The sequence below is a fragment of the Ictidomys tridecemlineatus genome, chromosome X, assembly GCF_052094955.1.
Source record: "Ictidomys tridecemlineatus isolate mIctTri1 chromosome X, mIctTri1.hap1, whole genome shotgun sequence".
In the NCBI taxonomy this organism is placed as follows: Eukaryota; Metazoa; Chordata; class Mammalia; order Rodentia; family Sciuridae; genus Ictidomys; species Ictidomys tridecemlineatus.
This window is the reverse complement of record NC_135493.1, coordinates 21455050-21472233: the sequence shown is the minus strand read 5'-3', so window position 1 is coordinate 21472233 and position 17184 is coordinate 21455050. Positions and strand designations below refer to the sequence as shown.

Here is a 17184-nt window from a genome sequence, read left to right as displayed (position 1 = left end):
GGAAACTGAGGGAAGGTGAGGGATTCATTTCATGGTCACTTAGTGGTCCAGAGGGCCAGAGTTGGGACTTGGAGCAGGCCTGTCTACCTCTGCAGCCCCAGTGGTTTCATGTGCCTCACAGACTCTGAATGGGTGGCTTCTATCTGTATCCTGGAGACACAGGGGGAGGGGGCTAACAGGCAGGAAACACTGCAACCCTGAGCAGCTCTGGCAAAAGGTGGGCGTCCCAGTCTCTTGCTTCCCCCTCCCCTTCCCCTGTTCTGCCCCAGACACTCAGATGGCCCAGTCCCACACAAAGGTAACCAGCCACACACTCTGATGCTTCTGTCTGGTTGTTCTGCCTGGCAGTGTGTCTGTTGAAATGTTCTCCTGGAGAGGGTTTTGTCCCTCCTCAGGGCCTCCCTTTCTCCCTCCCGCCTTTCTTTTTCTCCCAGTCCCCACCACCTGCTCTGGTTGCCCCCATGGCATGGGCTTTGTAGTGGAAAGCAAGGCGGGGGAGGGAGGGGGACGCTTCTGAAGCACTAAAGCGGGGCATTGGCCAAGGGCTTCTTCCCACAAGGGCTCTGAGCCAGGGGGAAGTGGAGAGGGGGAGGGGTCCCCCTACTTGTTCTTGCTCCTCCCTCTTTCAGGCAGCCTCCCTCCTGCTCTCTGGCAGCTCTGGCCCCCAGAAAGAGAGTCACCCTTTGGCTTCTGGCTTGGCTTAGTGAAAACCTGGTACTTTACCCAGCATCCTCCAGTCTTACCATTAAATGCCCCATTCTCCTGGCAATAAAGCAACATTATACCCTCATAGTTGGTGTCTTCCTGCTAGGGATTGTACCTCTGCCCTTTTGGGATGAAGACTGGGCTTCTCGTGATCTTGGGATTTACCAGAGGAAATAAATGCCCTGACCCCTCATCTTTTCTCTGCTATTTCTCCTTTTCTGACTTTGTCTTCCTAGGTTTGGCCACCCAAGGCTCTATACATGGCTCACACAATACCTATCTGTTGGACTCAGGGATGACCCTGAGTTCTGAGTCCAGTGATTTAAGAAACTAAATAGAAGGTGACAGTATAAACCCTGCCCCCAAGGAGCTTAAGACCTAGCCTGATAGCTTATTGCAGAGGCTGAGGCAGGAGGATCTCTTAAGCCTAGGAGTTAGAGGCTAGCTTTGGCAACATGGTAAAACCCTGTCTCAAAAAAGTTTTTTTTAAAAAAATCTTAGCAGAGGAAATCAAGACTTACCCATAAAATGCTAAAAACAATGACACCAACCAGTCATGGTGGTGCACGCCTGTAATCCCAGGAAATTGGGACGCTGTAGCAGGAGGATTGCAAGTTTGAGACCAGCCTTAACAATTTAACAAGACCCTCAGTAATTTATGAAACCCTATCTGAAAAATTTTAAAAAATATATAAAAGGCTGGGGATGGAGCACCCTGGGTTCAATCCACAGAAACCCCACCACCACCAGCAAAAAACATAAAACATTGGAAAGAAATAAGAAAGTGAGACATCAGACATCAGAGTCTGTGATTCTTTCTCTGCTCCAGATGTGCAGAGAAAGAAGGAGTGGGATCAGAGGTGTTGTAGAATAGTGTAGAGTATATAGGATTTAAGTGAAATCTTAATGCTCTGAGGGATTTGGATAAGTATATATATTAACTCTATTGTGGTGTAACTAATCACTCTAAAATGTAGTGGATTAATACAACAATAAGCATATATTGTCTCATACAGTCTCTGGGGCTTAGGAGATTAAGGGGCAGCTTAACTGGGTCTGGATTGGGGTCTCATGAGGTTGCAGTCAAGGTGTCAGCCAGGGCTATATTCATTTGAAGGCTTGACTTGGACCAGAAGATCTGCTTTTGGGGTAGCTGGCTCACATGGTTGGCAAGTTGATTATGGTTGTTGACAGGAGGCCTCCCTTCCATGCTTCCATGGGTCTCCCCAAAAGGCTGTTTGAATATTCTCATGATATGGGACAGCTGGCTTTCTCCACACAGTGAGTGATCCAAAAGAAAACAAGGCAGAAGCCACAATGTCTTTCAGGACCTGGCCTTGGAAGTGATACATGGTCCTTTCTGCAGTCTCCCACTGGTTATATAGGTTAGCTCTATCCATTGGAGGAGGAGGTTACACAAAATAATGAATGTCACCGGGTGGGGAGGATCCTCAAGAGCCATTTTGGAGGGTAGCTGCCACAGTCTTCCCTCTGGCTTTCAATGATTCACATCACTCCCAAGTATATTTACCCTTCCCAAGTCTCATCCAACTATGGCATCAACTCCCAAGTTTAAAATCACACCATCTAACCTAGGTCCAGACAGAAGAGGCTCTTACATCTTATTGCCTAAGTATATAGCTCCTCGAGTTCCTTCTGCTCTAAAGACCCCTGAATTAAAGAAACAAGTTACTTGCCCCCATAAACCAATGTTCCTACCAGTATGCCATGGTAGGAACATGCATGTGAACTTGCATAGACATTTCAGTTCAAAATAGCGGTGGCAGGGGGGAGGCACCCAGGTGCCTCTTGTGAGGACAGGACTCTACTAACATTTTGTAAATTCCTTCCCTGTTCATTGGGTAGTAGTTCATTATCTCACAGACCCTGCAAGGGCGAAAGGCTCAGAGGGGTTGGACCAGGCTGCAGGTGTTACAGGTAGTGGGTAGCAGAGGCAAGCTTTAAACTCAGCACTGTCCTGTTCCCAAGCCTCAGCTTGGTCCCGCACCTCAGGTGGGCCTGAATATGATCTGGGGGCTGGGTGTGGTGAAAGATGGGAAAAGCCCGTGAGGTGGGAAGTTGGGGGGAGATTTTTGCAATAAGAGTAAAAGCATTAAGAAGTGTGACTATTTAAATGACAGCTGTCTCCGCTTCGCTTTGCCCTCGTTACTTATAGACATGGCTCATGCAGACCACGTGAGGGGACATTGAGGCAGGTAACAAAGGCCTGCAGAGTGCTTGAGAGAAGCTGGGATGCCCTGTACCCCCACTTTCCCAAACCCTTTATCATTCCATGGCTTATGGGGCTAAGATTTGATTCTCTTCACTCCCCAACCCATGGTGGGAGTGCACAGGAAGCCATGGTGATCTAACAAATGCTCCACATGGCTAGTGTGACCTGCTCAACCTCTAGCCTCAAAGTTGGCAGTGGTCTTACGGCCACTTGGGGTACTTTCAGCAAAGCACCACGTGAAACACCGGTGAGGTGAGATGGCCTTGGCAGCCAAGTGGCATGGCCATGATGGATGAGATTGGTTGCCTGGCCTGACCCAGGGCTGCACCTCTGCTTTCCAGGGTAAAGGTCGTTGGAGCCAACAGAAGACACGATCTCCCAAATCTCCCACCCCAGTGAAGCCCACTGAACCATGTACACCCTCTAAGTCCCGAAGTGCCGGCCCAGAGGAGGCCTCAGAGTCACCAACAACTCGGCAGATCCCCCCAGAGGCACGGCGGCTCATTGTGAACAAAAATGCTGGTGAGACCCTCCTGCAGCGGGCAGCACGTCTCGGCTATAAGGTGAGCCAGCTCCCCTGTGGCCACACATGACACTGGCCTGGGCCTCTGTTGAGGGAGTGTCTTGTCACTGGCTCCTCTTCGGCTTGAGTCCCAGCTGGCCTCCCTCTACTGCCCACATAGCCTGTGGGACTGCCTTGCCCCTTGTCTGATCTCAGTGTGTGGGAATGCAGGCTTATTTGAATGCCCGTTTGGGATAAATGCAATTGAAATGGTAATACAATATCACCCACTGCATTCCTAGGCCAGGATGGGGATTTTGGGATTTTCACTTCGCCTTGAATTTCCCTCTGTGGTAGCTCCCACCCTCAGAGAGGACCAGGGGTAGTTATTGCTCACTCTTCATCTCCTCTGCACCTTCCCCTAATTTTGGCTTCTGGTAGAAGGGTCAGGAGCATGCTTGAGGGGCAGAGTTGAACAAACCTCACCTTGTACTATTTCCCCATACAATGAAAAGTAGGCAGGAAAGGCAGCTGGCATTTATTGAACACCCCTTTTGTCATGTTAATAAGAGTTTTGATTATAGTAAGCCTATGGAGATAGACTTTATCATCCTCATTTTACAGATGAGAAGATGGAGGCTTAACAATGTTAAATGATATATTTAAGATCACTCAATACTGTGAATATATATGTCAAAATTCAAACCAAGATCTTTTGATTTCCAAGTGCCAGGGTAGGGTTAAAAGACTGCTTCATTTACCATGATTAAATTATGTTGTCACACATTTCTGTCATTTTCCACTTTTTCTTGATACAGACTCTCTTCACCATGTATTTTTGCCCTGATGATTTCCTCAGAATTTTCTCCTAGCAGTAGAGTTGCTGAATTACATAGCATGCCCTTTTTTTTTTTTTTGGTACTGGGGATTTAACCCAGGGACACTTAACCACTGAGCCATGTTCCCAGCCCTTTATTTATTTATTTACATATTTATTTGGTACTAGGATTGAATCCAGGGACATTTAACCACTGAGCCACGTCCTCTCGTGTTTTTATTTTTTCATTTAGAGACAAGATCTCACTTCATTGCTTAGGGCCTTGCAAAATTGCTGAAACTTGCTCTGAACTTGCAATCTTCCTGCCTCAGCCTCCCTAATCACTGGTATTATAGGCATGTGCCAACATGCCCAAATAGCATGCTTTCTTTTCAAGTTTCTATTCCTTTCAAGACTGCCACTCCCAGCCAGGCTGGTCAGCACAGGAGAGCTGAGTTGTTATGACTTGATAGTGTCTCCTTCCTATGGCCATCTTTTTTTCTCTTTTGGTACTGGGGATTGAACCCAAGGACACTTTAACACTGAGTATATAACCAGTCCTTTTTCTTTTTTTTTATATGAAGACAGGTCTTGCTAAGTTGCTAAGGCTGGCTTTGAACTTGGAATCCTTCTGCCTTAGCAGAAGTTGCCAAGGTTAGCCTGGAATTTGGAATCTTCCTGCCCCAGCCTCCCAAAATGCTGGGGTTTCGGGCATGGTAGCCCACATCTGGCCCTCAAAGTTATTTTCTTGTGTGCATGTGTGGGAGGCAAAACCAGTAAACAGGCCATCACTGCAAAAGCAGAGGTCAGGGCAGCCTGTCAGGATTAGAAGGAAAGGAATTGTCTGGAAGCGAACATCTGTATGGTAAGGATGGCAGGAGGCCAGTTTCTGAAGACAGGTGGCAGCACCCCCCACCCCCTGACCCCCCCGCCAATACAGGCACACACACATTCACTCTGGCCAGCTAGCCTCTGAGGTATCAAGCAGAAGGGCTATGATTCCCATTTCCTAGTGCCCCAAAGAGGGCTGATAGCAAGTACCTTGTTCTGAAAGTCAGTCAGTCAGTATCTACTGAGCCCATTACCCAAGGCCTCATCCATCCCAGCTAGGGTGCTTCAAGTTACTGGCGTTTCCCTCTGGTCCTATCTGCTCAGCCCAAGGAAGTTAACCATTAAGGTATAGATGAATGACTAAATTATGCTTGGAAAAATCCTGACTTGAGGGAAGGGCTGGAACTGGCAGAAACATTGTTCCTGCTGAGCCCAGCATCCAAGGATGGTACTTAAAACAATTCTTCCTTCCCAGTTCTTGAATCACCACCAAAAGCTGTGCTCAGTACCACGCCTCATCATTTCCCTGGACTGGAGCTGGCTCACAAAGCTCAGGGAGTCCAGGTCTCGGAGTATGAGCTCTGTGTGGGCAGGGGAGCTCCTCTGAGGACCTTACCCCAGTGACAACTACCTAGATGAGTGCTATTTATCATAAGAAAATGCCTCTCCACTGCCAAGGAAATGGCCCAGAGCTGGGGTCTTGGTGACTGGTGGCTCAGGACTGACTTCTCTTTTTTTGGTATTAGGGGTTGAATCCAGGGGCACTTTACCACTGAGCTACACCCCAAACTCTTTTTATTTTTAATTTTGATACAGGATCTCACTAAGTTGCTTAGAGCCTCATTCAATTGCTGAGTGAGGCCCTAAGCATAGGCTAACCTTGAACTTGTGATCCTCCTGCCTCAGCCTCCCAAGTCACTGGGATTACAGGCATGAATCACCATGCCTGGCTAGAACTGACTTCTTTGAAGAAAGATTTTGAGACATATTGGGGGGGGGGCTTCAAGTCTAATTGGTATGATTCTGAGAATTTGATCTCTCTTTGTTCATGGAGCTATCCCTATCCCCACAGGACGTTGTTCTGTACTGCCTCCAGAAGGACAGTGAGGATGTCAATCACCGCGATAATGCTGGCTACACAGCCCTGCATGAGGCCTGTTCCCGGGGCTGGACTGACATCCTGAACATCCTGCTGGAGCATGGTGCCAATGTGAATTGTAGTGCACAGGATGGCACAAGGCAAGAAAGTTTCTCCTTCTCTGAGGCCCAGCCCCATCTCCAGCTTAGCCCCTCCATGAAAAGAACTTGCCCCAGCCTGGACATTTGTAGCACACCAAGCAGCGAGTTGCAGAGAGCCCTTTCCAGGAAACCTTTTGGAAAATTTTTTGTAGACTGAAGAGGGAACCAGTTCAGAGCAGGATGAATTCCTGGATGGCCAGTCCACTCTGTTTACTAAGGGGAGGCTAAGATTTTCCAAGGTTCATCCCATCTCATGCAGCTTTTACCAGGAAGATCACTAAGCCTTCCTTCATTTCATCCTGGTGGGGCCCTGTCTCAGGCAGAATCTGGGGCCTTAGGAACTAACGGGAGGCTGACCTTAGATTAAGATTCTAGATTTGATTTTTCTAATTTGATTTTTTCTGTGGTTCTGGGAATTGAATGCCAGGGTCTCTACCACTGACCCACACCCCCAGTCCTCCATTTTAATTTTTAAAAAATATTTTTTAGTTGTAGATGGACATAATATCTTTATTTTTATTTATTTATTTATTTTTATGTGGTGCTGAGAATAGAACCCAGGGCCTCATGTGTGCAAGGCAAGCACTTTACCACTGAGCTGCAACCCAGCCCTTAAATTTTATTTTGAGACAGGGCCTTGCTAAGTTGCCTAGGCTGGCCTCAAACTTGCAATCCTCCTACCTCAGCCTCCCAAGTTGCTGGGATTACAAGTATATACCACCAAGCCTGACTATAATTTGCTTCCTACCCACTTTAAAAAAATACATACTTGCTACATCTTAGAGAAACTTACATTCCCCTCTGTTCTACCAGAGGACCTACTTCCTAGGTAAAATAAACCTGAGCTGCATGACAAGCAGGGGGATCCAGACCAAAAGTTGCAGCCTCCATTTGGCCACTGGCTGATGTGTGGAGCTGCTCTGCCCATTCCTGCTCTTGGGCAGTCACCTGGGTTCTTCAGGTCTTAACCCCTGTATCTGTTTTAATTTTAACCTTCATCAGGGACCCATTCTCTCCTGAGCTACTAGTGGCACCTCATTGTGCCCTAGGGACTATCCCAAGATGTGAGGGTGGGGGGCTGAGGTAAAGAGAGTAAGGGGAGGGAAGAGAAAGAAGCACAGAGAAAGAAGGAGGTATGGGGGGGTTACAGGTCAGAGGTGGTCTCCCTCCCTGGAGCTTAGTCACGTTCCACTGGAGTTATCCTAGGGCTATCTCATTTTTTTCTCTGATGAAGTAGCCTGAAGTTTAAAGCTCATAGTTCCCACTTGGACCCTGTTTTCCTCACCCCATATCACCTCCACAGGCCAGTTCATGATGCAGTGGTCAATGACAACTTGGAAACCATGTGGCTCTTGCTGTCCTATGGGGCTGATCCCACATTGGCCACCTACTCGGGTCAGACAGCCATGAAGCTGGCCAGCAGCGACACCATGAAACGCTTTCTGAGTGGTAAGTGTGGCCGAGATTTGCAGCCAGTATCCTCTGACCTCTGACTCCTGAACCTGTCAGGGGATCTTTTTCATCCTCCTCCATCCCAAACAGCTACCTATGTGGAGCACCTTCCTACTTCACGTGTTTTTTTCAGCTTCTTAGAAATCCCTAGCTACTTTAAAATAAAAAGCCACTTGCTGTATGTGTCCACATTTCAACTCTTCAGGATCCTGGAAGCCCATGGGGACCCATTTTACTAGGTATCTGGTGTAGACCTCTTTGAGGGACAGCAGCTCTGCTAGTAGATCTGGTTTGGGGCAAAATGTGTTGATCTTTGCTGTGAATGGGATGTCAGAGGCAAAGAAGTGATGCTTAGCATGTTGCTATTGTTTTTGCAATTTCTCTTTGTGATCAAAGTGAAACCCCTGGGACCCTCCCTGAACCTTTTATTCCTCACAGCTCTTACCAGTGGTTATTGTGATGTAATCCCCCTTCTCTCCATTTCATCTCTTCCACCCTCACCTGTCCCTTCTGGAAAAGTGACTTGTGTCCAGGCCCATGGTAAGGACCACAAGCCACCATGCACTTATTTTCTCCATAGTGGGTAGCAGCTGTTAGTCTGCAGGTAGATAGCTTTACTGAGTTGGGCAGGGGAAGAGGGGAAAGGTGGAACCTAGCTTATATATGTTCAGTAGGAGTCTCACTAGATTTGACATTGTAATACAGAACCCCACCTCTTAGTGACATCATAGCTTTGACACTTGGCTGTTACTTCAGACTGCCTGAGTAACAGTGCTGCTGAAAATTTTATCTCTGAACCTGGTTAGAGACTTCAGTGTTTGCAGTAGAAACTCTTGGACCCGGCACCAACTAACCTAAGACCTCTCACCTCTCTCTTACCTGGACTTTGGATCTATTTATTCCTGAACCCCGGCCCCAAACCCTACCTGCCAGAGATACAATTCTGGGTTCCCAATCATGGCCTATTTGTCTATTAAACAGAGGTTAACTCAGTGAACCTGAGCTGAAGTTTCTGATGAAAGGAAAAACAGGTGGGGTGCACTGCCTTCAGACTGGTGGAAGCTGGGGATTAAAGCAAGGGTGATGGAAGACTACTGATGGAGATTTGACTTCTGCCTAACCCCCCCTCCCAGTTAACTGGCCTGAACCTTGGAATCTAGGCCTCAGTCCTCCCAGCCTGACTGAACCTCAGCCCGGGAGGCAAGAGGGCTGCCTTTTCCATTTTTCTTCCCCCTAGCTCTGGCTCCTCAAACCTCTGTTCTTAAGGGATAGAGCAACTTCTGGATTTCCATTCAGCCGTTTGTCCTGGGTCAGTGATAACCATCATTCCCTTTAGTCACTAGGGATGTGCTCTCTGTGGCCCCTCTTACATGCATTCTCTCTCAGATATACATGTGTTATCTGTACTCCACTGGATTCCCAGGAAAATGAGGCACAGATGAACATCCTGAACATCTCAATATGATAAAGGCAGTGTGAAACTCTTTCATAAACTGGCCAATGCAGGGGCCTCTCCAGGCTAGAAATCTCCTTGAGGGTCTCAGGACTCTTTGGGTCTAAGTAAAGCTATTATCTCTGACCACCTTAGAAAGCAGAGGAACTCTTTTTTTCTAACCCCCCCCCCCAAAGAGTTTGAATGTTGAGACCATTTTAAATACTTTTTAGGTACTTAAAAAAATTAGAAATAAACACCTTTCCCACTCATTTTTTGCTGTACTGGAGCTTGAACCTAGGGCCTTGAACCCAGGGCGGGGCAAGTACTCTACCCACTGAGCTATATCCCCAACCCTTCTTTCCCCTTCTTCCTCTTACTGTCAACTCATACCAACTCCTAATCAGTCTTTTGACATCTCCTTAAACTAACTCAAATGCCGTTCATGTTGCAAAATCCAGAGAAGAATTTTGTTTTTTGCTGGGGGAACAGTACCAGGGATTTAACCCTGAGGTGTTTTCACAGAGCTACATCCTCCACCCTTTTTAATTTGAGGCAAGATCTCTCTAAGTGGCTGAGGCTGGCCTTGAACTTGTGATCCTCCTGCATCAGCCTCCCAGGCCTGAGATTACAAGCATGGGTCACCATGCCTGACTGGGAAGTCTTTTCTTAAAACTGGTACTTCTACCCTATTCAGGCTGAGCACCTTCTTTCAAATGTTAACAACATTTCTCAATTCATAGGCATGAGGTGGCTTAATAATGGAGGTCAGGAGCTATGCAGGTTTAGAGATTAGGTCACCACTTCTCCATGCAAAGACGGAGCTCTATTAGCCTGTTAGGAAAAGTTCTAGCAAGTCAGGTTAGGACCTCAGCCCCAGGGAGGCAAGCACTGGCAGGAGTCAGCAGGCTTCCCCGAGGAAGGGTGGAGGAACTTGGCCCCAAAGGCTATTTGGTAGAGAGAAGGTAAAAGGACAATACTCAGTGGCTTTTTTAAAATATCAGGTGAAATTCACCTAATATGACCTTTTAAAGTGAATAATTCAGTAGCATTTAGGACATTCATGATGTTGTGCAACCAACATCAGGGGCTCTTTCAATGCTTTGATCTGAGTATTTTTCGCTTTCTTTTTTCATCTCTGGACTCCTCCCCACCAGTTCTCCAGAAACCACTGGAGTAACTGGATAGTGACTGCGGGAAGCAGTAGGTTGGAGGTTAGGGAAGCATTCCTTCCCTGCCCCCCCACCTGGATACATTTTCATGGACTTTGTTGTTGTTTTCACCTTGCCTATCTGGCTGAGGTATTTTTGAGGTATTTTAGAAACTATTTTGTTTGGGGGGATTTTTTTTCTTTTCATTCCCAAGTGTTTGCCTAACCAGACTTTATAGATTATCATCATTCTCCTCCCCGCAATGGAGGTCTCACTGGACAAAAATGAAGGTGAATCCCTGTAGGGCACAAAGGGCTCTATTTTCTGCTAGTGGTCAAGGGGGCCCGAGCATCAGGGTCATGCCTCCTGTACAGCTTCCCTTGCTTTGTGCAAGGGCCCTGTTCTCTGAAAGACTTGTCTGTGACTTAAATCTTCTATGTATGCAGCAGAATGTCACTATTTACAGGCATCCTGTAATGAATCCTTTCATAAAGCAGAAGATGCTGGTAATTCATCTGGGTTGTAAATGTGGATTTTCTTATATTGGGTTGATTTGAGGTGAGGCTCATTTCCTGTGAGATCATGAAGGACCAAATGGCACTCCCTCCCTGTCCCATTCATATATTGAGCACCTATTAGATTTTGGGTGCTGTGCTGGGTACTAGAAGCCAGACAGTAAACACTATCTACCTAATTTTGGGGCTTGGAGTATCAAGCTGTCCAAACCCCCCAAGAGGCCTTTGGAAGGCTTCCCCCATGAACCAAATTACAGGCAGGCCTGTGACTGATTTACCTTTGACCCTTTGAAGAAAAGAGTAATATCCAAGCGAGCAGAAGGAAAACAGACATGTTTTTTTCCTCCTCTGTGAGAAGGAACGTTGGAGTCAGAGAGAGTTGCCACAGCTTGGTCAAGGCATCCAAGGCAGTGCCAGGACTGCTTTTCCTTCCACTGATGGAAGGGTTAGCAATTTACCACTTGAGGTCACTGAATCACAGGATTTTGTTTTTCTTTCTTGAGACCTCTGCCGTATGACCCCATGTTGAAGACGGCTTGCTTTTTGTTTTTTCAATCCTTTCATGTCCCTCAGCTGGTGACTTAGCTGGTAGAGAAGGGGAGGGGTTTATGGAACCCTAGGAAACAGAGAAACTCTGCAGGCTGCTGCTCACATGGAGGTGAGAGGGTCTACTCTTGGAATGAAGCTCTGAGGGTGCTTTAAAAAAAAAGCACATCGAGGTAAAACTCCTTGTAATGTGAAATTAATGATTTAAGTGAACAATCCAGTAGTATTTACTGCATTTAATATATTTTGCCACCACTACCTCTGTCTAGTTCCAGAACATTTTTGTTACCCCCAAATGAAGCCCTATACCCATGAAATAGTTGCTTTCATTTCCCCTTCCTACCCACCCCTAGCAACCATTAATCTGCTCTCTGTCTCTACAGATTTACCTTTTCTAGAAATTTTGTTATGAATGGAATTATACAATCTGGGGCTTCCATGTCTGGGTTCTTTCTTGAGTACACTGATTTCAAGGTCTCTTCGTGTGTTAGCATGTCTCAGTCCTTTATTCTTTTTATGCTGAGTAATGTTTCACTTCGTGTATATATTCCATTGTGCTTTTCCCTTTATCTACTGGTGGACTTTTCGGCAGTGTACACCTTATTTTTTTTGGTACTAGGGATTGAACCCAGGGGCATTTAACCACTGAGCCACATCCCCAGCCTTTTTTTGTATTTTATTTACAGACAGGGTCTCAGTGAGTTGCTTAGGGCCTTGTTAAGTTTCTGAGGCTGGCTTTGAACTTGTGATCCTCCTGCTTCAACCTTCCGAGTGGCTGGGATTATAAGTGTGCACCACCGTGCCCTGCTAGTGTGTACCTTTTTTTTTTAAACTATTGTTAACAGTGCTGCTATGATCATGCAGATACAAGTATGTGTTTTACTATCCATTTTCCATATTTTTTTGATTATATACGTAGGAGAGGGGGACTTCTGGGCCCAGGGAACTTTTTCAAGGAAAGGACTGAAAGTTGTGCTTTGCAGTAGGAATAGGGAGGATCAAGGAAAAGGAAGTTCACTTCATTCTGATTGTATGTGAACATCTATGGAACGCGTATTGAAGCTGCACCTTTGAGCAGGTCCTGGAGCTCCTCCTGTGTGCCACTCATAGGCCTGTTCCATCTTTGCTCGGGCCAGTTAACTTTTGTCTGGCTCAGAAGGGCAGGTTCACCTGCCCATGACAAAGATTTGCAGGCAGTGCAGAGAATTAGAGGAATGTGCCGGGGGCTCTGAAGACAGTCCCTAGAGAGGAGCCCCAGGAATGTGGTGAGCTTGGGCTGCTCTGATGGAATCCTTGTGTGACCTCTTGTGGGAGGAGGGGGCAACCAGCAGGAGTGCATCTGTTTTGGCATGCTGGTTGAGCAAGCACTTTATAGTCTCACCTTATAGTGATTCCCCCCATATTAAGCTCTTATGTGCCAGGAACTGGGTTTAGGTACAGTTTGGGTAATAATGAACAAGACCAATAGACATCCTGTCTTTTTGAGACTTACATTCTCATTCCTTTATCTTCCATGACACCAAGCACAGGGCTAGGCCCAGAGTAGACTCCTACATACCTGACAGATGCTTCTAGAAGAAACTGCTCTCAATTCTCAAGTGACACAGAGTAAAGAGCACAGAAGCTGACAGTGCAACCTCCAAGTTTTTTCCTGAAACACCAAAGATCTAATGTTCATGATTGAAGGTTTCCCACTCTGGTTGCTCAACCACTGCTTTGAAAGTTTCTCTCTGGATGCCCTCCTACTGGAGGAACCCCTTTGTTTCTTAGAAGATGCCTAAAAATGGGTAGCAGTTAATAGAATGCTAAGATGACCCAGAAGGAAGGTGCATCTGGTGGTGGAGGTGCTTTCTATGGGGGGAAATGAGTTCCATTCCTTTAAGAATGGTTGCCAACTTCCTCCTGAGATTTGGTTTGCAGGTGACGCCCTCACCTCACCTGTGCCCTTTGGACTCTCTCCTGTCCTGTTGCCCAGGTGTTGCTTGAGGGCTGATGGCAACTACATATAGCTAAATCAGCTTGCCAGTTGTATTGGTTGCCATATTGATAACTGCGGGGCCACGCATCCACAGATGGCACAGTTGAATTTGTCATAAAAGCTGTGGGCCTGCTTTTTGTTCAGGTGGAACCAAGAGGTGAAATAATTCCACTAGTTGGTGCCTAACCAGGAAGCAAGGAGGTTACTAAGAGTGACCTGTGTCTGTCTTTAGAGCCTGGAAACAAAAGTGGTTTTTAAAGTTTTTATTGTGGTAAAATACACATAACATAACATTTACTGTTTTAGTCATTTTAAAGTATAAAATCGAGTGACAGTAAACACACTCATGATGTTGTACAATCATCACCACTATCTAGTTTCAGAAAATTTTCATTATTCCAAAGGGAAACCCCATCCCCATTAGCAGTCACTGCCCATCTGCCCCTTTCCCCAGCCCCTGGCAACCACCAAACTGCTTTCTATCTCTATGGATTTGCCTATCCTGAACATGTCATATAAGCAGAATCTTATAAATGTGGCCTTTGTGACTGACTTCTTTTACTTATTATCATGTTTTCAAGGTTCATCCAGGTCATAGCATGTATGGATTTTTTTTTTGTTCCTGTATGAGTTTTCTTTTTTTTTATTTCACGTAGCACCCATCAATACTTATTCCTTTTATGGCTAAATACTGTTCCACTGTATGAATATACTCCATTTTGTTTATCCATCCAGTGGATGGCCATTTGAGCTGCTTCCAAACCTCTTTTTTTTTTCTTTCCTTTCCTTTTTTTTTTTTGGTATTGGGGATTGAACCCCTCAAACTTGGAATCCTCCTCTCTCAGCTTCCCATCCACCTTTTTCTATTATGAGTAGAGCTCTTATGAACATTTGTGGATAAGTTTTTGTTTGAATACCTGTTTTTTGTTGTTGTTGTTGTTGTTTTTGTGTGTGTATGTGTGTGTGTGTATTGCCGGGGATTGGACCCAGGGCCTTGTGCATGCAAAGCAAGCACTCTGCTAACTGAGCTATATCCCCAGCCTGAACACCTGTTTGTAATTCTTTTGGGTGTATATACTTATGAGTGGAAGCAAAAGGTGTTTTTGAGGATAAATATCGTCTTTTCTCCCATGTATTTCAAAGACAAAAACAGAAGGAATTATGCTCATCTTACTTTTTTATTATTTTTGGAGCTGGCTATGGAACGCAGGGCCTCTCACATGCTAAGCATATGCTTTACTACTGAGCTCTACCCACAGCCACTTACTTTAAAGTGGAGACCTCCTGATTGAATATGTTAACATTGGAACCAACAGGGAAGGAAAATCCTGGGATTGCTGTAGGATTCTGCCTGCAGAGGAATAACCTATACCATTTGAACCAGGGGTCCCAAAACTACATGCCTTCAGGCTGATGTGTAAAAGAGGGAAGAGGCTGGGTGGGGACTAGAGCCCGCACATGTCGCAGCTCCCTCCAGCCAACTGTTGACATGCAGGAATGTGGATGCAGTGTTGCCAGATCCTCTCAATTTTTTTCCCCCAAAATTAGAAATCCATATTTTTAATGGAAATTCCCAATTTTAAGGTGTTAGGGGTTGCATTTTAAATACTAGGCCAAATCTCAGGTGGTCAGTGGGTTAGATTGGGGTCCTGGCTGCTGGTTTGCAATCTCTGACTGGGAACAAGAAGCAGATCGCTGTCTGGTCACTCCTGCCTCTCTTGTGATCCTTCCTTCCTTCCCATTTCCCCAACCCCATATTCATGGACATTCCTCGAGTTGCCTTCTCCAGCCTGTCCTCCTTGTCTCACAGCCTTCTCTTCTTTCATCAGATCACCTCTCAGATCTTCAGGGCCGGGCAGAAGGTGATCCTGGTGTATCCTGGGATTTTTACAGCAGTTCTGTGTTGGGTAAGCTTTAGGTGGAAAGAATTCTACCCTCATCTATGGATCAGAGACGTGGGACTTGGTTTGGGTTTCACTGATTCTTTTCAAAGATGGGAATTGCCATATGGAGGTCCTTCCTCACCTGTTAGTAGCTTACATTTCAATCCAGACCATAATCCCTCCACCACTAGACCATGACCTCATTTGCCGGAATGAGAAGATGTGAAACTCATCTGGACAAAGCCATCCTTCCTTGGCCCTCTACTACTCCCCACCCTGAGTACTTTAAAATTTCTCTCTTCCAAGGTCCCTTTCTCCTCCCTTGCTTTGTCTTAACTCTCCCAGAAGCCACCCCCCACCCATTGTGAGCCTCTACACTTTTTTTGGTATTACTCAACAGGGACCCAAATCCTCATCTGGCAGCTATCATTCCCTTCCTCCCCTCCCCTGATGATGCACTCTAGTTTTTGAGATAGCTGCTGAGTTCTGAGCCTTAGCCTTCTGGCTCAAGCTTTCCTCTCTTGGAAGATCAGCACATCTTTGTGGTGGTCATTTAGCATTTGCCTATTGGGCCAGGGGCTGAAGATTAAGGGAACTGACTATCTCTAAGCTTGAGAGAAGCTGGGCAGGAGAAGATTGGGATGGAATTCAATCAGCCACACCCAAACATGTGGCTGGAAAGGGAACCATATGAGCCCCCAGGCTTTAGGGATCAGGCAGTAAAGCAGCTTGGGAAAGCTGCAGTCAGAGAAGAGCAGGTGTTTTTAGCCTGCCCTTGACTGTGGATAGCATCTTCAGGCCTCAATCTCCAACAGCTGGGCAGCTCATCCTTCACATCACCTTGCCTTTTCCAATCAGCAGGTGGAGGAATATAATGAATCTCTGCCACAAAATACTCTTTTGGGGGAATAGAACTTTCACGTGCTCTCCCAAGAATGCAAGCCATGGGTTCAATAAACCTTGATCCCAGCCAGGGACCTATGGCCTTGTTGTTTATCTCCTAATCACCCCCTTTATGCCTCTTTGACTGGCTTTTTTTGTCTTTGGTTTCGTACGTATAGCCAAGTTCTAATTCCCATGTACTCTCCATACAGAGCAAAAAGACGGATTTACCTGTGACCTCCTGCATAATCCTCCTGGGAGTGCTGATCAAGAGGGAGATGATTTGGAAGAGGATGATTTCATGTTTGAGCTCTCAGACAAGCCTCTTCTCCCTTGCTACAACCTCCAAGTGTCAGTGTCCCGCGGGTAAGTGTCTGAGAGATCTGTAGGGACCAAGTGCCAGGATCCTGGCAACCTCTAGCCTGCCTCTCAGGGAAGGTGGAACTCTCCAGAAGGAGATGAGGACCTGGCAAATGAGCAGTGGAGTGTAGGCAAGATAACATGTGACAAGTGCCCACATGTACCTCTAGCCCATGTTGAACATAACTTTTATTCAAACTGGAGTACGTGGACCTCTCGGTCTATAGTAGGTCCATCAACTGTGTGAATCTCCAGAACCCCAAATCTGGATTTACTCCCTGAAGCCTTTGGATACTGTTCTGTGTATAAGAGATAATCTGTAGGACTGATGAACTATTAGAATCCCTGGAACATTCTTGTGGTTTCTGGGGACAGCCAGACAGAATATTTGCAATTGAGATTCTTGGAAAAGCCGGGACATATGGTAGCCATAGCTGTGGAGCCACTAGGGTCTTTAAGCAATCCACAGCTTGGTTTCCCATAGCCTTAATGTGGGCAAGGTGATGGCATCAATGCTGCCAGCTCAGATGACTGTGTGTCTGGTAATAGAGTACCCATGTTCTGAGACTGTAGCATACCTGACAAAATTGACTCTTTATTTGATGATTCAGAAGGGAGCTCAACCTGCAGGGCTGTGGTTCTCCTTAGGCTTCCCAGC

General features: G+C 46.2%; 1 protein-coding gene across 4 annotated transcripts in view; it reads left to right on the top strand.

Annotated features, from left to right (window-relative positions):
- Positions 1–17184, top strand: part of Bcorl1 (BCL6 corepressor like 1) — a 67442-nt gene that overhangs the window by 45651 nt on the left and 4607 nt on the right. For all 4 annotated transcript variants that reach the window (XM_078034292.1, XM_078034291.1, XM_013356054.4 and 1 more), the window contains 5 exons: positions 3280–3501; positions 6161–6327; positions 7631–7776; positions 15231–15308; positions 16379–16532. In XM_078034292.1, coding sequence (XP_077890418.1) covers positions 3280–3501; positions 6161–6327; positions 7631–7776; positions 15231–15308; positions 16379–16532 — 767 coding nt within the window. The remainder of the gene's footprint in view (positions 1–3279; positions 3502–6160; positions 6328–7630; positions 7777–15230; positions 15309–16378; positions 16533–17184) is intronic.